The sequence below is a fragment of the Leucopleurus acutus genome, assembly GCF_964270905.1.
Source record: "Leucopleurus acutus genome assembly, chromosome: 10".
In the NCBI taxonomy this organism is placed as follows: Eukaryota; Metazoa; Chordata; class Mammalia; order Artiodactyla; family Delphinidae; genus Leucopleurus; species Leucopleurus acutus.
Window position 1 is genome coordinate 8730575 of NC_139153.1, and position 23573 is coordinate 8754147.

The window sequence follows — 23573 nt, forward strand, 5'->3', positions numbered from 1 at the left end:
GAGGGTCTGCAGGGAGGAAGGGAGGCCATGGGTTCAGAGAGGAGACCGCTTCGTGCTCACGTGGAGGGGAAGTGAATACAGAAGAGCACCCAAGGTGAGATTCTTATCTCTCTGAGGATCCGGGCCCGGGCAAACCCTTATTTATAACCCATTGCAGGGACTAAATGGAGGAAGAGTGAAGGAAGGTTGGTTGATTGACTAAACAAAGTGCCTGTTCACAGGGCTTTGCAAACAGTGGGTTGCTGCCCTTTGGGCTTGACGTCCTTTCATGTATTTATAAATCTTTAAAGGGAAACAAGAAGCCATGAGGAGTGAAACTCTTCAAAGTTGTGTTGGGTTAATGATACCTGTGGCTCATCCAGTCCCAGGCCATCCTTCTAACAAGCCAGATGGCGAAGCTTTGGTGGACCTGCCACCTGTGGTTGGTGAAGGAGCTCTTTGATTTGGAAAGAAACTTTGATTTCTTTCACTTACAAGTAAAAGAACTCCAGTTCAAACTGGCTTTAGCAAAAGAGTAAATTTATAGGCCCATGTAATGGAAAAGTCGAGGAATAGATTTCTGGGATGACTTCAGGTACAGCTGGATCCAGGTGCTTAAACAATGTCACCAGGAATCTGTCTCTGTCCCTCACTCTGCTTTCCTTCATGTTGGCTTCATCCTCAGGCAGGCTGTCTCCTGTGGTGCCAGAGGAGGCCACCAGCAGCTCCAAGCTTGGTGACCTCAGTGGAAAAGGATGGCCCTTTCCTGATAGTTCCAGCAAAAGTTGTGGGGTGGATCTCAGTGCACTCCCCTGGGTCATGTGTCAATCTCTGTATCAGCCACTATGGCCAGAGAGATGGAATGCTCTGATTGGCCAGGCTGAGGTCCCAAGCTGGTCATAGAAGGGATGGGGGCAAGCCCACAAACCATGTCTCCAAAGGGAGATTGGGGCACTGCTACGAGGAGTGGGAGGTCTAGATGGTGGGCACGCGGAAGCAATCCGTGCCCACCACAGTGCACCTCTATGAGGAAGGATGTGAGGCAGGGGCCTCCGGAGCCACTGGGACACCACGACCATCTGAGTGGTACTGATGGGGCCCCTCTCAGATGCAGCACATGCTCAGGGAGGGGGAACAAGACCTGTGCCACCTGCAAGGGCGAGAAGAAACTGCTGCACTTCCTCCAGCTGGTCATCGTGTGGTACGTGGCACCTCTCAATGCCGTGGCACCTCTCAATGCCATGGCCTGGTGGGGTGGCCGGGGTGGGGGAGACGTGGCCTGGATTGGTTTCTGCAGAGAAGCTCCACTTGGTTGGGGCTTTCACAGTGCAGGGACCTGCTGGGAGAGACGGAGTCCCAGGGTCCTAAGGCCCCACGTCAGGGAAGCTCCCACGCATTAAGGGTTTCTCCTATCGGGTACCTTGCTAGAACAGAACTGTCCGTACTTTACTAGTTTTCCATCTTGCGCGTGAGAATGCTGAGGCCCAGAGAGGCTAAAGCACTTCCCCAAGGTCCCACCGGTAGCACGGCAAGCCGTCCAGCCCCTATCTGCCTGATTCCAAACCCAGGGCTTAACCCGACCCCCGGGCTCTGTCTCTCATCCTCTTCACTTCCAGGAAGAACAGCCTGTTTGAGTTTGTGTCTGAGCACCAGCTGGCCTGCCCTGGGGACCTGCTTGCTAAAGCCAGAGGAGAGACACTCTTTAAGGATGAAAACACGATGGTAAGGAGGGCTTTGCTACCGCCCTAAAGGGAGCTGGGTCCCTCCTCCACCTGTGAGGCCGGGTCTTCTGGTTCTGCAGGTGATGCATTCATTCAGAAAGGCTGGGCGGGGACAGAGGCTGCTGGGACCCCATGGGGCAGTTTCTGTCTTGAATTTTACATATTCAACCCTCCTTTCTTCCCCTGTTCATTTTCTCTCCCTCTTTTCCTCCCTCCTTCCCTTGGACAAATCTTGAGACCCTCCTCCTATACCAGGCACCATTCTAGGCCATGGGGATACCATAAAACAGAATCTCTGCCCCCCATCTCACAGTCGGTGAGGGAGAGGGTAATAAGAGCATTTTCACCACACTGTCAGCCATTGAGAAATACACAAGCGAGGTAGAGAGACAGGAAGGGGCAGGGTGTCGGTGGTGGAGAGCAGTGCCTTGGGGGAGTGGATGGTGTGACAGTATGGGAGTCAGGGTGTCCAGCAGAGGAAGCAGCACGACAGAGGCCTCGAGGAGCGGCAGAGGGCAGGGGGCTGGAGGGCAGCGAGCTGGGCGGAGCAAGGAGCTAAGACATGACAGGTGCCAGCAGCCAGATCAGGGAGGGTCTTGTACACTAGCAGTTGGCAAATTCCGGCCCTTGGCCTGCTTTTATAAATAAAGTTTTATTGGAGCACAGCCCACTTGTTTATGTATTGTCTGTGGCTGCTATCGTGCTTCGAGGGCAGAGTTGAGTAGTCGAGACAGAGACCCTATGGCCTTCAAACGTGAGTATTTACTCTGGCCCTTTACAGAGAAGATCTGTGGCTCCCTGCTGTCGGCCTGGGAAGGGAATTTGGCCTTTTGGGACATCCTCAGACAGTGTTTTTTGGTTTTGCTTTCTTCCCTTTCTTCTTCCCACCCTTCCTTCCTTCTTTTTTTTTTTTAACAGTATGTAGCTGTTTCAGATTGGCTTATTAGTTTCAGGTGTATATCATGATTTGCTATTTGTATATTACTGTGAAATCATCACCACAATAAATCCAGTTCATGTCCATCACCACACAGTTAAAATGATTTTTCTTGTGATGAGACATTTTTATGAGCTACTCTCAGCAACTTTCAAATATCCAATCCAGTATTATCAACTGTAGTTACCATTCTGTACTTCACACTCCCCAGACTTATTTATCTCATAATTGGAAGTTTGTACCAATTGACCCCCTTTCACCCCTTTTGCCCACCCCTCCAATCCCCATCTCTGGAAACCATCAGTCTCTTCTCTGTATCTAGGAGTTTGTGTTTAATTCCACATGTAAGTGAGATCATAGGGTGTGTATCTTTCTCTGACTTATCTCACTTAACATAATGCCCTCTTCCATCCATGTTGTTGAAAATGGCAGGAATTCCTTCTTTATGGCTTCATAATAGTCCTCAGCTTCCTTTCTTTGCCCCAATCACTAGGCTCTCTAAAGGCTCACTTCAGGCATCACCCCTCTAGGAAACCCTGCGTCCAATCCTAGCCTGAGTTAGGCAGCAGGGAAGGCGCGCCGGATGGGCGGGTAGTCTGTCTACGGCCCTCGTTTATTGGCTGGAGTTCCCGACGCTATAAGGTGGATGATCAATGGTCCGCTTGGGTTTAACAAGCCCCACCCATCCCGCTCGCCCCTGGCCCGGGCCCGTCCCTTTCCGGCCTCGTGCTCCCATCAGCCCTCCAAGGCTCCAGGTGCTGAGGCTCCGGGTCAGGTGGTCTGCGTCTCCCCCCAGGTGTACCCCATCGTGGACTTCCCCCTGCGGGAAATCTCTCTGGCCTCCCAGCGGGGTATCGCCGAGCACAGCGCTGCGCTGGCCTCCCGAGCCCGCGTCCTGCAGCAGGTGAGCTGAGGGGGGTGGGGTGGGGACCGGGGCTGGTGGAAGGTGAGGTGCCGGGTCGGCTGGGGCTCCAGGACACTGTCCCCGTGGACGTAAAGGAGGGAACGGGCCCCTCCCTTTGTGGGGAGGTTCCTTCTTGAGAGTGGCAGGGCAGAAGGAAGGGGGGGAGGGGTGGAGCCCCAGTCGGAGGAGCACAGAGGTACTAGGCACTGACGTGGGGCCAGAGTGACCGGAGGTCAGAGAGCAGGGCTGGTCAGACATAAGGTCTCAGGGAGAAGTTTGGACTGTTATATTCTGCGAGCGACAGGGAGCTTACAGGGTTTCACGCAGGAATGTGGCTCAGTGTCGTTTCGATTCTCACCCCCCCCGGTATTCAGGGAAGGGGAGGGAAAGCTCGAGATATAGGGTGCAAAGCAGGTTTGGAACCCAGCGTCTGGCCCCCCGGGGCACTTCCCAAATCCCAGGCCCCCAAGGGCAGGGCTGACGGCCCGCGCTGCTGTGCGGCTGTTATCCTGCTGGCCACTAGGTGGCGGTGGTGCCCGTCGCGTCCCCGGGAGCCGCGGTGGGCGGGGCGTGTGCGGCAGGGGCCGGGGGTAAAGGAAACGGGGATGGAAGATGGGGCGGGGGGTTGGCAAGGGAAAGCCCACTGAGCTCCGTGAGGGCTCTGTCGGGGGTCCGAGTCTTACAAACTGGGCGCAGATCCTGGCTCTTCCACGTCCCACAGTGGTCCCGGGCCAGCTACAAACGCCTTCCTGAAGTTCAGTTTCTCACCCGTGAAAAAGAGATATTACTACCGCCTCAGAGGGCTTGGTAGGGATGAGATCATTTGCTTTAAGTGCGTGGAACCCGGTGCTCAAAATGTCCCTGTGCCTTCCGTTCCCTTTGCAATGAGTATTCCGCTTCTCTTCCTGCATGCTTACCCTGTTTGCAGGAGAGAAAAGGATGCATTTAATTTAAAGTTAATAATGACCGTCTTGGAGCTGGAATGCACCTCAGAGAGGATGAAACGGGGGCACTGCAAACTGAAAGGCCTGGGTGGGGGGTGCTGTGGGTAGGAGGCCCCGTTATCCAAAGGGCCCCGCCTCCCCTCAGCTCTGTGCAGTGCAGGGGCAGAGATTTCAGACCTTCTGAAATACACATTTTTACATGAAATCTTCCAGTTTTTCAATATTGAAAGCAAAATTTTAAAAATGCTAAGAGCACTGTATGGGCTGCTGGGCCAGCTTTGGCCTGTGGGCATCCTCGGCTACCCCTGGTCTAGTCCAAACCCATGACTTTGCCGATAAATCAGAGGAAGCCCAGACAGTGGAAGTAATTTAGGCAAGGTCACACAGCTTTTCAGTGGAAGAGCCCAGGAGTAGAACTCAGATTTCCCAACTCCAAGGGAAATGTTATTATCTGCCGCACTCAAGGCACACAAGCGACTGTGAAAGCCAGCGTAGGTTTGCAGGGCTATCAGCCGGACGAGGCAGCGCCCTTTTCGCCCGGCAGACACTGCAGGGGCGAGTCACTTCCCAGGTTATGTCCTGCTTCCCAGCTCTGGCACATAGTCATGGCTCCTGGCCCTTCCATTCACGGGCCTCGATGTCCTCATCTGTAAAAGGGGCGCGGTTGGACCTTACCTTAGGTTGGGCTCCGCAGAAGCAGCTCTGAGACGAGGATCCGTGTGCAAGTCATTTTTTGTTTGTTATTTATTTATTTTTTTTGCGGTACGCGGGCTTCTCACTGCTGTGGCCTCTCCCGTTGCGGAACACAGGCTCTGGACGCGCAGGCCCAGCGGCCATGGCTCACGGGCCCAGCCGCCCCGCGGCATGTGGGATCTTCCCGGACCGGGGCACGAACCCGTGTCCCCTGCGTCGGCAGGCGGACTCTCAACCACTGCGCCACCAGGGAAGCCCGTTTGTTTTATTTTTTATCAATTTATTTTATTTTTGGCTGCGTTGGGTCTTTGCGGTGCGCGAGCTTCTCATTGCGGTGGCTTCTCGTTGTGGAGCATGGGCTCTAGGTGTGCGGGCTTCAGTAGTTGTGGCATATGGGCTCAGTAGTTGTGGCTCATGAGCTCTAGAGCACAGGCTCAGAGCTTAGTTGCTCCACGGTGTGTGGGATCTTCCTGGACCAGTGCTCGAACCTGTGTCCCCTGCATTGGCAGGCGGCTCCCTAACCACTGTGCCACCAGGGAAGCCCAAGACATTTGTTAAGGAAGGGCTCCCAGGGGAAACAGGTAAAGGGGTGGGGGAGCCGGAACAGGAAGAGGGTCAGACAAGGGGGCGGTGAGGGTAGTGACGCTCTGAGTGTCACCCATACCTCAGCGGCTGTTTGCCTGGAGCTGACGTTTGTTCTTCAGCCCCATCCACGGAGGACCCCAGCCCGGTCTCTAAGGGGCCTTGCTTCTGCAGCCCTGGTACAGTCTGGTGGGCATTACAGTGAAGACCGCCCAGTAGTGAGCTGTGTACTGTAGCACTACTGTAGGACTGGCCGGAGGACGAGGCAGGATTGCAGCAGCTTGCGGACACAGGTGCTTCTCCTGGGACGTTTCTGCTGCTGAGGCTGACAATTTTGAGTCCTTTTTGGACCCTTCATTTGGCAGAGGGGCAGTGCCTGCCCAAGATCACACTGCGTGTTGGCGGCAGGCCTCCGTCTAGACCCTGAGGCTCCCGGGCTTTCCCTGATGGTACAGCCCCGTCTCGGGCGACACAAGCCATCTGTGGACCAGACCTGGAGCAGGGAGGGGTGCACCAGGGGCAGACGTGCATGTTTCTTTAAAAGGGAGCATACAGGGAGAAGAGGCCACTTCTGTGACTCTTTGTCCTAAATCGTCCTTGGGCCCAGGATCTATAGACAAAGGTTCATGCCGATATTTTGTTCAGGGTTGGGAAGTTAGCGAGTAGAATCCAGGGAGGGGACCCGGCCCCTCCTCTCAGACCTGGAATCTGCTCGTCCCAGGGGCACATTCAAGGGGATCCAGCAGATTCACGTCCGATTACGAGATGACCACTGGATGGCCGTTGATGTCCCCAACCTGGAGACCTTTAGAATCCAAATGGAGGCACGTGGGGTGGGGCTGCTGTGGTTTTGCTCTGTGTCGGGTAGTAGAAGAGTTTGGAAACAAGAGTGGTCTGACCCGCGGCCCAGGCTTTCTGAGCAGAGGCTGGCTCCCCTCCCCTCTTGCCCCGTGGTTCCCATGTTGGGTCTCCTGTGCCAACATGGCAAGAGGGATCGTCTACCTTTTCGTTCCGTAGTTATCCCCCTTGGAGGCCGCTCTCCGGCACGCGGAGAAAACTCAGTCTCACCGTCTCATTTGGTTTTCTCAGCAACTCCATGACATAGAAGTTTTTGTACCCATTTCGCAGATGAAGAAACGGAGGCCCAGAGAGAGGAAGTGGGAGGTCACGCATACGGCTTCATGGGAAGTGCATGCCCTGACCCTGAGTCCCCCGCCTCCTGCTACAGTGTCACTCCCTCTGCCACCCCTCCCACCCGCACCTCCCAGCGTAGGGAGCCCTCTGCCCAACATCCTCTCCCGGCCTGTTCCCCACTTTCCCCAGGGGCCTCAGGACCATCATCTCCCACGAGAGGACTTGGGCTCTTTTCCCAAGGAGGGGATCTTCCTGCAAGTAGGAGGGTGTGACCCCGGGCCAAGCACACCACCTCCCTCTGGGGTTGGGGTTCCCACATCCGAGTCTGGGACAGGGGAGCAGCTTGTGCACAAGAACTTAGGGTTTGGGCGCCGAGCCTGGCCCACGGTGCGTCCCGAGAAAGCTTTGCTGGGGCTGAGGAGTCACTTTGCTCTGTGGGTTACACCCGTAGTTTTCCGTAGCAAATCCAATGACCTGGGTGTCTCAGCAGGAGTCAGTGTCAGCTCCGAGGCGGCAGGGCATCCTGTTCACTGCCCCGTGATTCTGGAAGATTGTTGAGTAAGTGCTCCGAGAAGGGGCTAGAGAACAAGGGATTTAGGACCCCTCTTCAGCGGGGGAGTGAGTGCCCAGGGCTCTCAAGTAGACGGGGATGCCAGGGAGGAGGTTTGAGCCTGAAATAGGTCCAGCCAGGAGGTGGGACTTGACCTGGATGATCTTGCAAGCTTGAAATTCCATGGGCCTCAGTTTCCCCATGTGTGAAAGGAGGGGAAAACTTGAGAAAGACTTTTCTCAAAGGAGGGTTGATGCAAAACTCTGGTGCAGGGAGGGAAACGTCTGAGAAGATAGCCTGAAGCAGCCCACCAAACTTTGGAATTGCTTTGGTGTCAACATTTTATCTTAAAATTTAATTCAAATTGCATAATACATTCCCTAATATCTCAATGGTTGTTTTAATAGAAAAATTTTTAAAATGACTTTGTCCTCCACTTTTCTCCACTCCACTCTGTCCACCCTCCCATCTAAAAATTACCGCTTCTGGAAGATGTCCTGTTCGGCTGGTGGATTTCCTTACATCCTGCAACTCCCCTGGGGATTGCCTGTGCGCCCCCTCCCCCCCACCGCTTCATGAAACTTAGAATGAGGTGGTGGTTAAAGATGAGAAGTCGGTTTGGGCCAGAGCTTAGGGTATGTGAAGGAGCGTAGTAAGAGATACATCTGGGAGGCAGGTGGGAGGCAAAACGCCAAGTCCAGAGCCTGAACTTCATTCCACAGGTAGTAGGGAGCTACTGAAGGTTCTTGAGCAGGCGAGTGACTTGAACAGAACCCTGAGGTTTTTCTTGGCCAATTGTTTCCTCAGCGCCAGACCATTGAACTGGTCCCCCTCACGGAAGTTCGTTACTGGTACCAAGGAAAGACGTACGTCTACTACATCTACGGCACCGACCACAAGGTGTACGTGGTGGATTACCCCGAGAGGTATTGCTGTGGCTGCACCATCATCTGACGTCGCACATCTGCCCCCAGAGCCCGCCACTCACGTTTGCCCAGGAGATTGGCCGAGGTCTCTGAGTTGACTCACTGTTGGCTCCTCTGGACAATTGCATGCAAACCCTGGTGTGTCCTTCCAGAGAATTCAGCTCCTCTGTCAAGCTACAAGTCCTTCTGGAGCCTGTCTGGCGGAATCTATCACGTGTCTAACCTACAAGAATTCATCTACACACATTGCTTTAGGAGAAATAAGCAGTGGGGGCTTTGCCTCTGGCCTGTGAACTAAAGCCCTGATTGAGCGTGGGGTTGAGTTTACTTTTCCCTCGGTCAGTCTCAGTTCTGGTGTGTCTCTGCTAGTCTGGGCCTTTTGTGGAGCTGAGTGATTCTGAAATGTTGAAAGACAGACAGAAATTAGCTGCCTCTTATGCACACCAAATAGTGCACTTAGGCAAAAATGTACACCATTTTACTCCTCATTCTGTGGGTCAGGAATTCAGACACAGCCATGGTGGGATGGCTTATCTCTGTTCCATGACGTCTGGTGCCTCACCTGGAAGTATCAAAGGCTGGGGTGGCTCAAGGGCAGGGGCGCTGAAGCCTGGTTCACCCAGATACCTGGTGGTCGATGGCGGCTTTCGGCTGGAACACCTACGTGTGGCATCCCCATGCGGCGTGGGCTTCCTCACAGCATGGCGGCTCTCAGGGTAAGTGCCCCACACGTGTGCCCCAATTAAAGAGAGATCTGTTCCCAGACTGGAGAACAAACCCGCTGTGTTGGATAGACCAAGGGTGTGTATGCTAATCTCTAACATGGTGCCTGTGCATGGGTAAATTTTAGAGAGTGGTTTTGGGTATATGCAGGTTCTTACATCACGTGCTGACCTTAGAACCTGCGCACCGAGTAGAAGGTGACCTGGATGTCCTGTGTACCCAGTCCCAGGCAGGAACTCCCACCTGGTGCAGTGAGGCTGGGTGGGTGGAGGGGACACCCTGCACACTGAATGCCCGGTTGGCTTTGGAGGGGTGGTTCGGGGGCTGCGTGAGCCACCGTGTACCTGATTGTGAGTAACCGGATGTCCCTGTCATCTTACAATGCCTGCCCCCACCCGGAAGGGGAGTGCTACACCCCAGGAGGACCAGTCCGTACCCTCTTGGTCCCCAAGCTCCTGCTGGCCTGCAGCCCTCGTCCCCCATAGGGTAGAAGCACGTGGACATAAGAGGCCTGGTTGGGGGAGGCTCAGGTGGGGGAGGGGTGGTCTGAGGCCATTCCCCTGGGGCCTCGTACAAATGGAGGGGACGGTTTTTGGCTGCTGCCATCATTGGTGGACGGAGCCCAGGAAAGCGGGGCATCCAGCAGTGCTCGGGGACATCAGCGCAGTGCAGTGGCATTCCACGTGTTACAGGGCTGGCAGATACCCCGCTGACACTCACGGAGAAATTACTTCTACAAGGTCTCATCGGTTATTACTTAATGCAGTGCAGATTCTTATTTGGTGTTCGCCTCTGTTGTTTGATTTTCTGGTGTGTCTTGTTTGAAACGGCTTCTGATCCTCTCCCTTCTCTCACGTACAAACTTGGAACTGTGGCGCCTTCGTTGGGGTTCCGCGGGCCGCTGCGCTTGAGCTTCACAGACTGAAATACATGTATTAAAACACTGCTTTCTTCTTATTTCTCCTTTATGTTTCCGTCTGGGCATTAAATTGCTTTTTAAAAATGGTCTGTAAGTGGGTTATGTCTAAATGTCATTTTAGGATAAAAAGGGACCCTCACGTATGTTAGGGTTGAGGCCACGTGGCCCGTACACGCTGTTGGCATGTGAACTGGACCCAGCAAGAAAATCTGGCTGGAATAAAGTGGGTCATGGGGACACTGTTCTAACTGAGCCTCAGTGAGCCACCAGCCGTAGGGCCCCTTAGTTCTGGTGGTTCTGGCAAAATCCCAGATGGTTACTGGGTCCTCTGGCTGTTTGATAACTGTTGCGTGGTTTCCCCTGCAGTGTTGTCTGTTTTTATGACCTTTGCTGCAGCCAGGATCTGACTTAATTTGCTCTTTCTGCCTGTTATCCTAGGGCTGAGTTGGCTGTTGCTGGTAAGCCCAGACCCAGCTGGAGTCCCTGGAGGGCAGAGAACAGAATGCAAGGGCAGCTGTAACCCCCAAACTGGCCACTGCAGAAGGTGGCTCTGGTCCCGATTCAGTTTTGCTGGAGAAGGACGTGAGCCTCAAGCGGCTGGCTGTTTCTTTGTGGCCCTGCCAAAGGAGAACACCAGCTCTGTTCTTTACCAGTCACTGGCAGACGCTGGGCCTCTGCCTGGCGGCCGGAGCCGCTCAGGCCTTGGTGAGGGTTTCCCGCGGATCTGATGTCTCTGCCCTGCGACTACAGGATGGGAGGAGAGGCTGTCTGTAAGCAGAGGATAAGGAAAGAATCCATGTGAGTCAGGTGGCTTTACAAGATGAGGATGCCTAAGAGGCAAGATGGCGGTAGTGGTTACAAGCATGTGTATGAATGTGCCTGTGTGTATATATGTGTGCATGCATTTGTACATGAGCATGAGCATATGTGTATATGTGTGTGCACATGGTATGTGTGCATGCACGATGTGTGTGTATTTGTGTGTATTGCATGTCGCATGTGCATGGGGTGTGTGTGTGTGTGTGTGTGTGTGTGTGTGTGTGTGTGTGTGTGTGTGTGTGTGTGTGTGTGTGTGTTTGCTTGCCAGGGGGAGAGGATCACTGCTTAGAAGGCAGGAGGGACTTTCTCCCCCACCTGGTTTTCCTCCCTTCTCTCCTGGTCCCTGTCATTTGCTCTAGTTCCCTATACCCTGGCCTTCAACACCTATCAGCTTGTTGTACCACAGCCAACTTCAATTTCTAGTTCATGTGCAACCCTTGATACGGAGCGTGATGAGAGAATTGTGTTTTCTCAGTCAGGACTGTGGCGTTACGTTTCTCAGCAGGAAAGACCCTTCTAGATTCAGTGGCTGGGACGTTCAGCTTGAATTCCAGTCTCCTTTTGCTTACATTTCATAGTCAGGGATTGTGGAAAGAGCATATACACTCTGGTTCAAATTCTGGCCCTGCCCGTTAATCAGCTGTGTGACACTGGGCAGTTCTCTTAACCTTACTGAGCCTCAGTTACCTCCTCTGTGAGATGGGATGATACCACTTGCTTTGCAGGGCGGGTTGAAGAGAGATCAGGTGGGCAGAGCTCAGCCTCAGTAGGTGCTCAGTACCTGGAAAGGCCATCTCTTCCCAGAAGGAACCTCCTTTGTGGCGACGGGCAGGGCCTGAATGCTTGTCACAGCGCCTCTCCAGGTGACCCGTGAGCAGGCCCTCGTGCACCAGAGTGAGTGCGAGTGACCTCTATTCCGCCAGCTCCCCTTCCTCATCCTTCAGCTCAGCTCACACGAACTACTTCCCCGCGTCGTTTTCACCTTGCCCTCGGGTGGGCAGCATCCAGCGACCCCTCCTCTGCGCTCATGCGGGGCACATGCGCGTGCACTGGTCCCTGATTTGCCTTGTCTCGGCCTCCGCTGGACCACCGGCCGGCCGGCCGGCCGGCGGCTGGGTTTTTGCTTGTCACTGCCTTACGTGAGAGTGGTGCATGTCAGTGATGACCGCCAAGCGTGACCCAAGGGCTAGGAGGAGGTGCCACACGTTGATTTAACACAAAAAATACCGGATTTTAATTCCAGTCTGGCCTGTCAGCTGTGTGGCCCTGAACGAGTCGTTCAGGCCCCTCTGGGGCTTCAGTTTTCATTGTGTACTTTGGAGAGTTGCATCTGATCCCAGTTTTCCTTTTAAAATTTCACCTTTTCTCCCGCAAATCTGTGGGACCCAGATACATAAACCCGGCTCACAGATCAAGTGGGGCTGCTGTGGTTGGTGAGGGGGGCCCAGCGGCCTCCCGGGAACCTGCCCCCTCCTCGCCTCCAACCTCCGGCGTCTGGGAGCCCACGGGACACGGCCAGGCAAGCCTCTCCCTCCTGTTCTGGGAGGTGGGCTGCATCTCTAACAGACTGCAGGCCAATCCTGAGAAATTCCTCTGTCTTTATTTTTTTTCCTTCAAAGAATTAAACCTTTGACCTGAGCTTATGTTCTGATTGTATATTCCTCAGAGTGAAACATGCGTAGAGGAAGGCACCACAGAATGTTCTGTCTAGCGGTGCTCTAAGCAGTTGATAACTTTCCTGTACTTTGGAGCAGAATGGCCCTGGGGCGTCCAGACTTGGGGTCCCCTCCCTCTAGCCTGGTCCCCAAGCTGTAGGAGCGTGTTGCTACTTGTCTTTATGTCTTCAAGTCTGGGGCATGTCTTCGCTTTTTCCCCATCGGCTGATGGAATTGGGGTTTCCTGCTAAAAGAAAGATGGGACCTGGACATGGGGAGCTCATCTTTGAGGCCAGAATAAGTCACTGTCATTTTAGTGACAATCTGTTTTTGTCCCATGATCAGAAAATCTGGCAGAACTTTAAGGGGGCTGGGACACAGGATGGGGCATTACAGTGTGGCACAAAGCCACACAGTGTGGTCTCCGTGGTCACGGCCTGGGGTTCACAGCTTGCAGCTCACTCATGCTTGCCCAGAGGCCTCCATCTGTAAGACGGGAGTCCTGACCATTAGGGCTGTGGGGAGACGAAATGAATAGTGTGCAGGGTATGCATGGCACGCGAGTTCTCAAGGGATTTGGGCTGTTAGTAGTATGAGGGGATCCAGGGAGAGGCACGTGTTGGGAGGAAGAGATAGACCCTTAGCATTGGGGGTAGAGCAGAAGGAGGGTGCTGTAAACTGAATGTTACCCCCAAATTCATATGTTGAAATCCTAACCCCCTAATGTGATGGCATTTGGAGGTGGGGCCTTGGGGAGATGCTTAGGTCATGAGGGCAGAGCTGCCATTTATGGGATCAGTGCCCTTATCAAAGAGACCCCAGGGAGCTCCCTTGTCACGTGAGGTTAAGCTAGAAGATGGCTGTTTCTGAACTAAGAAGCAGACCCTCACCACACACCGACTCGCTGGCCCTTTGGTCTTGGACTTCCAGTCGTCAGAGCTGTGAGACATGCATTTCTTTTGTTTGTAAGCCACCCTGTCCATGATACTCTGTTCTAGCAACCCACACAAACTTAGAAGGTGTCTAAGCACAGAGTCTAAGGTGGTGTGATATCAGGCAGTGTGTTCCAAAAGCCATCTGCAGTCAGGTCCAAAAGTATCTGGACCTGACTGCACTTAGTGTCACCTAGAAAGTTTGTCGAAAATGCAGATTCCCAGTCCCAGCCCTAGGTATCTGGGGTTTTAGTGGCTGAGATTCTGTAGTTGTACCCAGTGTCCCAAGATGATTCTTACAAATGGCTAGAACAGGAAATTGACATTTGGAGTCAAAAAACAGCTTTGGAATCAGAACTTGGAGCCTGAAATTTCAGTTCTTAGCTCACCGTGGGTTGACCTTCTCTAAACCTGTTTCTTCATCTGTGAAGTGGGGAGAATCCCTGTCCTACCTCCCTTGCAGGGTTGTTTGAAGGCTCATATAAGACAGGGAATGGGAAAGAGCTTTGCAGACTACAGTACTGCACACGTATGTTTCATGTTAGGAGTGGGAAAGACAACCTCCACGGTTTCCAAGGCTTCCTGCTGCCTTCGACTCTCTCCACCAGGGTGCCACAGGTGCACACACATGAAACCTCAGAGCGTTTCTCCCGCACGTGGGAGGAGTGCCTTATCCAGTAAAATCAGAACCCTGTGAGGGCCTCTCACTCTCAGCGGTCCTTGGGCTATTGGGTCATCTCAGGGAACTCAGGGTGGCTCCAGGAAGTTTCTTCAGAGGTGTATTTAATATATCTTCCATTATTCATTGGTTGCAGTTAAAACTGCTTTATCCTTCCAAAAAGACACCATGGAAGTCAATAGTGACATTTAGGAAGGCAGACTTGAGATGCCGGAGTGGAAGTTAGGACTTCAGGTCAACACATTAGCTCTCAAATCTAAGGGACAAGGGGAAGCAGAGGTGGATCAGGCCCTGATCTTGCCTTGAGGACCCTTAGTGTTCAAAATGATGGTGAGCGTTTCGGGAGTACCACCCACGTGTCAGATGCTCTCTGGGCTCCTGACGTGTTGTCTGATGTCAGTACTGCAAGGGGAGTAAGAACCGGACCTCCACTTGAGAGAGGAACGACTAAGGCCCAGAGGAGTTAAGTCAGAGTCCCACATCGAGGGGAGAAGCAGGGATTTGGACATTTGGACAGGGGCAGTCTGGCTCCAGAGCCCATGCTCTGTCTTGTTTGGTGGGGGAGGGAGATGTGACCATGACTTAGCGATAAGCATGATGGGAGACTCATGCCTTTGTCACTCCTTGTCCCCAGGCCTGCTGCTGACGGCTTCCTGAGCTAGACAGTGGGGCTCTCATCTTGTGAAGGAAGGTAGCTCGGTGACTAGCTGCCCACCTTCACCCCCCTCCCTGGGTGCCGGGTAGCCCTTCAATCTGATCCTTGCCCTCCCTGTGGCGCTGCGGGTTCCTGCAAGAGATCAGAAGGAGAGAGACGCTACTTCTTGCTTGTTTTTTTTTTTTTTTTTTTGATGTGGACCATTTTTTAAACTCTTCATGGAATTTGTCGCAATATTGCTTCTGTTTTATGTTTTGGTGTTTTGGCCACGAGGCACGTGGGATCTTAGCTCCCTGATCAGGGATCGAACCCGCACCCCCTGCATTGGAAGGTGAAGTCTTAACCACTGGACCGCCAGGGAAGTCCCATTCAGTTTTTTTTTTTTTTCGGCTGCCCCCAGGTACCTGGTAGAAATCCAAGCCTCTCACCTTAGGGGCTTGTGGCCAGTCATCGCAGTTCCATGCAGGAGACCCAGCCCAGTGTCCGAACCTTGTTATACTGACAGAACTGTTGTCTCTTCCCACCTCAGTCATATTACAAAGCTCTGTGAGATTCGTCTAATCTAGCCTTGGGAGGTGCTGTGACCCCTCCCAGTTCCTGTTTCGCTTTTTTACTGATTGCAACCGGGAGTAATTATGGCAAATATAAGACTTTACTAAGCTTATCATGTGCTGCTGTAACCATTTTATACGTGTTAGACTCTAAATCTTCTCAACAGTTGTAGGAAGGAGGGAGTTGTTTTTCTTTATCATGATTAATGTACTCCTCCAACACTTTCTATTGATTATTTAAGGTATTCCTAAACTGTACTGTTTGTTTAGGAAAACCAGTCCTCTTGTTCAAAGCCTTAACTCTAACTTTATTATTATTATTCTTGAAGTATAGTTGACTGACTTCAGAAATAAGTTGATTACTTATTGTTGAAGTATGGTTGTGTTAGTTTCAGGTGTATAGCAAAGTGATTCAGTTATACCTATATACATATATCTGTTCTTTTTCAGATTCTGCTGTATTGTAGGATATTACAAGATGTTGAGTAGAGTTCCCTGTGCTATACAACAGGTCCTTGTTGTTTATTTTATATACAGTAGTGTGTATCTGTTAACCCCAAACTCCTAGTTTATCCGTACCCGCCTTTCCCCTTTAGTAACCATAAGTTTGTTTTCCATGTCTGAGTCTATTTCTGTTTTGTAAATAAGTTCATTTGCATCATTTTTTAAGATTCCACATATAAGTGATATTATATGATATTTATCTTTCTCTGTCTAATTTAATTCACTTAGTATGATCATCTCTAGGTCCATGCATGTTGCTGCAAATGGCATTATTTCGTTCTTTTTTATGGCTGAGTAATATTCCATTGTATATATGTACCATGTCATCTTTATCCATTCATCTGTTCATGGACATTTAGGTTGCTTCCATGTGTTGTTTAATTGTAAACAGTGCTGCTGTGAACATTAGGCTGCATGTATATTTTCGAATTAGAGTTTTTGTCTTTTCTGGGTATACACCCAGGAGTGGGATTGCTGGGTCATATGGTAGCTCTATTTTTAGTTTTTTAAGGAACTTCTGTACTATTCTCCATAGTGGCTGCACCAATTTACATTCCTACCAACAGTGTAGGACGGTTCCCTTTTCTCTACAAGGAGGGACTTTTTTTATTCCCATCTTACAGGTGAGCAGATTGAGGCACAGAGAGTTTAAATCACTCTCCCAAAGTCACAGAGCAAGGGCGTAGAGCCAGGCTATCACATACACATGCAGTGTGCCGGTGTAGATGGTATGCTTCTGTGTGGGTGTGAGAAGGGGCGAGCCCCCGGCACCCCTGGGGATAAATGTGCAAAGCAGCCAGTGCGACAGCAGGCTCCCCGTCTAGGGCCTGCCCTCGGCTGGGTGGGCAGAGCAGCCCGGGGGTGACTGGGGGCAGCTGCTGAGTGGAAGTGAGTTGTTCTTTTTGGGTAGAGGTTTGGGCCCCAAGTTTCTCCGGGTGGGTTGGTTCCAGGTCACCTCTTCAGCTACACAGGAACGGCTTCATTTTGGAACGCACATAAGGGTCCTGTCTGTGGCTTCCTGTTGGTGTCATTGTCCCGGGCGAGGTGACTGACAGAGCCCCGTGTCATCCTTCTCTTGCCCATCACTCTCGGGACTAGAATTACTTAGGTATCAGACAGTATATGATAGCTGTAGCACACACGCTCACAATGTACATATGATACATTGGAGAACCAGCCCTGCATCTGAGTGAATCCCAGCTGTGCCGTGCTTGGCCCTGTGACCTTGGCTTGTCAATGCCTGTGAACTCAGCCTGTCCAGCTACAGGATGGGGAGTTAATTAGTTCCTACTCCTCCTAGAGCCACTGGGGGAGCTAGAGGTAGGAATTACCTGGAAAGCCCTTAGAACGGGGCCTAGTGCATGGTGAGTGCTCAGTAACGAGTACTGTCATCAGTCCAGCGTCAGCGATTGTCGTTATTACTACCGTTATATCTGGGAGCGTTGCTGTGGGCCGTAGGTGAGACAGTGCTTGGCCCAGAGCAAGTGCTTATTAAAGGGTAGGTACTACTCTTTTTCTGTTACTGTATTTTACTGAATTCTTTTGTCTTCATTTGGTCCTCACTCTAGATCTGAGGGAAAGCTGGAATTCTTTTTCTCACTTGAAAAATGTTGAAACAGATGCAGAGAAACCCAAAACGTCTTGTTCCAGGTTTCCTAAAGAGTAAGGGTCACAGTCACATCTAAAATTCACAGTACTCAGGCTCAGAATCCTTCGTCCCTCCTCCCAACCGCCATGCATTCCTACTTTGGGATGAAGCATTGACGGCTCCTTCAAGGGGCCCTCCTGTTAGGCGGGAAAGAACGTTTTAAACCATATCAGCTACCAGCTGCCTATTTACAAAACGTTTTTCTGTCTGCCATCTCAGTCTGATTCACTTTTTAGTCCTCTGAAGCCCATTTGCTTTAAGACCCATTTCAAAGATGAGAAAACAGGTTCACAGAGGTTGAGCTTCCTGCCTGCAGTCACGTGGCAGGTCGGACTGGGGCCAGGTCTTCTGGTTTCTAGTTCCCTTGTGTGGATTTGAAGGGAGCTCCTTTAAGCCCAGAGGAGGCTTGGGACTTCCCTGGTGGTCCGGAGGTTAAGACTCCACGCTTCCGCTGCAGGGGGCGCGGGTTCGATCCCTGGTCGGGGAACTAAGATCCCACATGCCGCGCAGCATGGCCACAAAAACAAAAGGCTTGCGTGTTCCAAGAAGCTCCTGCCTCCATGGAGCATGGTGCTTCCTTCCCCGTCTTTGCCTCCCTGGCCACCCTGGCCGCTCCGATTGCCCGTGAGGTCACTGCCTCTGATTCTAGCTCTGTCCCCTCTTGTAACTGATGACTCCTGGTGAGCCAGCCATGACCTAGAGCCCAGACTCGCCTCACTTCTCAGGGCACAGACCCCTTTGGACATCCCCAGCCTCGTTTCCTGGTGTCTGACCCCTGACCATCCCTGGGTCCAGCTTCCATGCTCTCGTCCCGGAGCCCCCAGCTTGCTGTCCCCTGTCCACCGTGTGGCTGAGCTCAGACTCGTGCCCATCACATCCCACTGCCTGTAGATCAAGGCCGGATACCCAGAGATGAAAGAGGAGGGTGCGCTGAGGACAGCTGTCACTTAGAGACAGAATGAGGTCAAGCTGGGCTGCAGAGCCAGTGTGGCGTGGCGCTGGGCGGGTGGCTCCGGGGCTGTGTCTCCTGGTGGGTGCCAGGGGATCTAGATTCTTGCAGGGGACAGACCAGATCTGATGATACCAGCATGAAACTCCTTCCAGCTCCAAGCACCTGCTTATTTTTCTCGTTCCTCCAGAGGACTTTCTCAAAGACAAATCCACTGAGCCTGCTTGGCGTTTCCCTGGGGTGTATAGCTGGAGACGCAGCAAATGATCCGTGAAGGGATGGGATCTGTATCGACAGACACATGTTTATCCAGATCAATTAGGGAAAATACGTTTTGCAACACTCCCCAGATAAGGCTTTGCAGCAAATAAGGAGTTTGAGCTGTGCAGCGCGAATGACAGAAACGTGAAATGAGACGAGAAGACAGTTTGCCAGGTTGCCTCCTGAGAAGAGCGCTGTATGGTCGGGAAGACAGGCGTGGTGACCCCTTGGACCAGAGGGCAGGATGCTCTCTAAGCTGCTCTGCATGATGAAGGAGGGAGAGGTTTGCAGCTGGGGAGGGAGCGACTGGTTTACAAAACTGGCCACCAGGTGGAGGAAGGGCAGGAGAGAGGGAGAAATAGCGTTGCTGAGGTGAGAGGGGCCTAAGGAACGTAGACTGCCAGGTGGGGAACTTCCCAAGGGAAGCTCAGGGTGTGCTGGCTGACGTGGGCCTTCCCTGTGAACACACACGCTGCCGTTAGAAATTATTAAGAAATCTCCTAATGCTTGGTGGGCAGCATCTCTTCTCTTTGCTCCCCTCGCCCCGGGAGGCCAGCCTGCATGGGCTCCTTGCCCTCTGGCTTCCTTTGGGTTTGGCCAACAGGGAGGTTTGGGTTCGGCCAGTGGGGGGTCCCCATTTACATCTGGTCAGGGCATCAGGGGGAAGGAGGAGAGCGATGAGGGGGGATATTTGTTTTCCTACATCCTCATCACCTTGGGTGGGCTGTTGCTAATGACAGAGAAGCACATGGTCCCTGGGGGTGTCTTTGCACCCTGCCCACACCTTTGTAAAATTTCCCTCAATTAAACATTCCCTAAATGATCCTAATTAGAGCATGCTGGCTGTTTCCTGCCGGGACTCTGGCCAACCCACATGGGGTGAGTGCATTTCTCTTGGAGGTTTGTAAAGGGATGGCTTCTGCATCCCAGGCAAGAGGCTGAAGCAGGAGGTCACTCAGATGAAGGAAGAGCTGACTTGGGTTACAGCAAACACATTCAGAAGCCCTCCGGGGATCTGCTGGCATCCTGGCTGCCCCTCGCGGCCATGGTCACTTGGAAATGTGAGTCACAGAACATCAGAGTGGCTCCGGGAGGTCACCCAGGCTGGGACCCCTTGGGCCATTATGGAGTGGTCCTCCTTTGGCGAAGGCTGGGAACAGCCAGGATCTTAAGACACAGAGGGTGGGGAATTGAGATTAGCTGGGTGTGGTCATTTCACTGATGTGGAAACTGAGGCTCTAAGTGGTTCAAGGTTACATGTCAAGTAGAAGACAGCATTGAAGGAGCTGGAGTGAAAACGGGGCCTGGCCCAAGATCAGAGGAGATGTCAGACGTAAATTCAGAATGGGGCCGCTGGGAGTTCCCTGGAGGTCCAGCGGTGAGAGCCCGGGTTTGATCCCTGGTCAGGAAATGAAGATCCCACAAGGTATGGCCAAAAGAACAAAACAAAAAAAAAACCAAATAAAAAACCCACCCAGAATGGAGCCCCCAGGTAAGGGAGGGGCAGAGCCAGGGCGTTTACAGGGCTTGCAGGGCAGGGCAGCTCAGAGGGCTCTGCGGTGCTGAGACTGAAAAGATGTTCCTCCCTTTTTCTGATTATAAAAGCAATTCAGATTCATTACAGGCCATTTGAAAAGCACAGCATAAAATAGAAATCATCCAGGATCTTACCACCTAGGCATACCGTAGTTACTATTTTGGTTTATTTCTTAGAGGCTTTTTTCTTCCACAAAGTAGTTGTTCCGTTCTTATAACTTTGCATTCTTCTTCTTTCTCCTGGTGTTATGAGCAAACATTATAGATAAACATGATTTTTTAAGCTTTCAAAAATTTTAAATATCATATAAATTGACAAAATTTGTTTATGTAACTCTTCCTGTGACAGGAGGCATCTAATTTTTTTCTTTTCTAATTTTTATTTTTCTGTTATTGTAGATACATATATATATGATATCTATATATGCACATATATAATATATATTGTTCAATATATATGTTGAATATAAAATATATATTGAATATATAATATATGTTGAATATGTAGTATATATTGTTCAGTACACATATATATGCTCATGGCCTTTGATGCCGTCATTCCACTTTTAAATTCTGAATGAAGGAAATAATCAGATAAACACAAAGTTTGTGTGCAGCATTGTATGTCGTTTTTGAAGTCCCCTGTTGTATGCTGATGTCATGCCTTGCAGAGGAGCTGTACTAGCCCCATTTCAACTGCCTGTCAGCCAGGAGGGTGCAGGTCTCAAGGTGGCTTTGCCTATGGGGAATTTGGTACAACCTCTCCTCAGGGCCTGGCCCCGCCCCCAGGCCCCAGCCCCACCTCCCCCAGGTCCCACCTCCATAGGTCTTGAAGGGGAGCCAAATGCCTGTCGTGAGGTGCGGTGGGTGAGAGCTGCTCTGCTTCCAAGAGTAATACGTATCCATTTTCTACTTTCCAGATGTTTCTTCTCTCTGGGGCCAATTCCATGGCTCCCTGGAAAGTGATATGATGACCTTGGGCTTGAGCCCAAAGAACACAGGAGATTTTTGGCAGGTTGAGAGTGGGTTGGTGCCAATCCACTTAGAACAAAAAACACTGTATGTTGTGCTCACGTGGCAGAACGTGTCTGCACCTGCCTCCCATGGGCTCGGGCATACCAGGAGACTGAGGGGGCAGCCAATCCCCATGGAGGAGAAGCAGCGGGATGTGTTGTAGAAAGAATTCATGGGTGGGAGTTTTATGAGAGAGCAGGCACGCACTGGCTGCGGAATCAGGACACCTGGGCTGTAGAGACCATTGGTGCAAAATCAGTGGTCACGTCAAAAGCAGGTATTTGAGACTTCCTGAGTCTCAGTTTCCTCACCTGTGTGGGTTAGTGCTGGAAGGGTTTCTAGGGCCTTTTCCATCGAGTGCACATACACTCATGCACGCATGTGTGCGTGCACACACGCGTCCAAAATATATGTTCTAAAAAAAAAAAGAAAACAAAATGTATGTTCTGTTGTATAATCCACTTGCCGGATAGTAGCTAGATCCCAGCTCACTCACCTGTAATTTTCAACCTCCTCCTGCTGCCCTGGTGCTGTAGATGCACTTGGTGGATTCTTAGTAGCAGCTATGGAAACACAGGGCCACCTTTCCCCTGAACAAAGCCCTCTTCCTGTGAGTGCCCGCCGTGGCCCCATCGTTTCTCTTGGCTGGGTAGAGTTCATTTTAATGAACTCGAGTTTATTTAATTTTAATAAAATGAGTTTATTTTACTATTTTAATAGTAACTCAAAATACAAGTGAGAAAGTTGATTCTCAGAGCTTGTGTTTGGATTTATCCAGGGTTTATGCAATTACACTCCATTACTTTTCCCTCTGAGCACCGGCAACTTGGAGTTGCTGGATGTGTCCACCTTACAGATGTGGAAACTGAGGCTGAGAGAGGGGACGTGTCTAGCCCAAGAATGCCCACCCAGTGAGTGGTGGAGCCAGGACTAACGTGTAAATCGCCAGGTTCCAGGCTGGCGCTTTACTTATCTTACCTGTGAATGTTTTCTGGGAGTCCTTACAACTCAGAAACAGATGGGAGTAGTGGGGAGGGGGCTACGTGTGGTTCAGAGCCTCATCCACTGGGGGCTTTTGAAGCAATTCCACATCGGACTAAAAACCAATGATGTTCACCAAGCAGCCTGCCCTATTCATTCTCTTATTCTCTCATTCATTTATCCATCCAGCAAACGTGAGATGAGTGCTTATTTTCTCTTTGGCCCCATGCTTAAGTGAGCTACCTCGTGTCTTTCTGATACATTCCCTGCCCTTGCCTTTCTTCCTTTCTTAAATTACCCAGAATCTTTGTATCACTTTCTATCAAGGAGCCCCAATAGGTGCAGGGGGTTTATACCATCTAGTGGTGAAACAGCTTTGGAAGGTTTTAGGCAGGGGAGTCTCTGGGGCAGATTTGAGTGTTATATAGGTCAGGCTGGTGCCGAACGGTGGATGGCTTGGTTCCTATGGGGATAGGGGTGGGAGATAGGAGGCAGGTAGATTGGTTAGATAGTTTTGATGACCGGAAAAGAAATGCTAAAGGCCTAAGCTAGGTCAGTGATCGATTGCATTAAAGGCAGGAATTTGTCATGGTTAAGAGCTTGGTCTCTGATGGCAAACCTGGGTTCAAATCCTGACTCCACCACTTACTTGGTGTGTAAACATGGGCGAGTCACTTAACCTCTCCAAGTCTGTTTCATTATCTCTAAGATACGCTGGATGCGATTATCTCTGCTTGGGGAGTGTTGGGAGGATTTACTGAGATAAGTGCCTGGCTCTTAGGAAGCATTCAGTAGATGCCATCCATTGCTGACGGTGATGCTAGTGAAGATGACGGTGATGGTGATAATGATGGTGATAACAGGAATGGGGATGGCAAGTGGGGTTTGAAAGAAAAGTCAGGGATGACTCCTGGCGACCGAGAAAATAAAACCCAAATAGAATATATTCAGATGGTTCTATGCTTTTGTAGAATTTGAAAAGTTGGCTGTGGGATATCTTAACCCCAGTCAGTGAAGATGCTTTCCCTGTCCTCTCTGATCTCTGCGCACTGTCCCTTGCGTTGGGTGGAGGTGGGGCAGCTGCTGGAGGGGCCCGTGCAAACTTCATTAGCTCCATGTTAATTCTGTCTGTTTCTTCACACTTTGCAGAACACCTGAATTATATTTGCTGAACATTTCTTTGCCTTGTCTTACGGTTGTGCATGGGACGCCAGCATCATTTCCATACATGGAAAGCGGCTGCAGAATTAGACATGATGAAAATCAAAGTTGTTCTATCTTAGGTAGATCTTGTTGTCTGCAAGGACCCCAAACCTGAGGTTTGCTCTCTGTTTGTTAAAAGGGAAATTAACTATTCTTAGAATTAAAGGCTTACTG

The 23573-nt window shown here is 51.3% G+C and overlaps 1 protein-coding gene across 1 annotated transcript in view; it reads left to right on the forward strand.

Annotated features, from left to right (window-relative positions):
- Nucleotides 1-10044, forward strand: part of SSUH2 (ssu-2 homolog) — a 68756-nt gene extending 58712 nt beyond the window's left edge. The window contains exons 12-15 of the mRNA XM_082848904.1: nucleotides 1088-1180; nucleotides 1596-1701; nucleotides 3434-3541; nucleotides 8252-10044. Of these exons, the coding sequence (XP_082705030.1) occupies nucleotides 1088-1180; nucleotides 1596-1701; nucleotides 3434-3541; nucleotides 8252-8398 (454 nt within the window). The 3' untranslated portion in view covers nucleotides 8399-10044. The remainder of the gene's footprint in view (nucleotides 1-1087; nucleotides 1181-1595; nucleotides 1702-3433; nucleotides 3542-8251) is intronic.
- Nucleotides 10045-23573: the final 13529 nt, after the last annotated feature.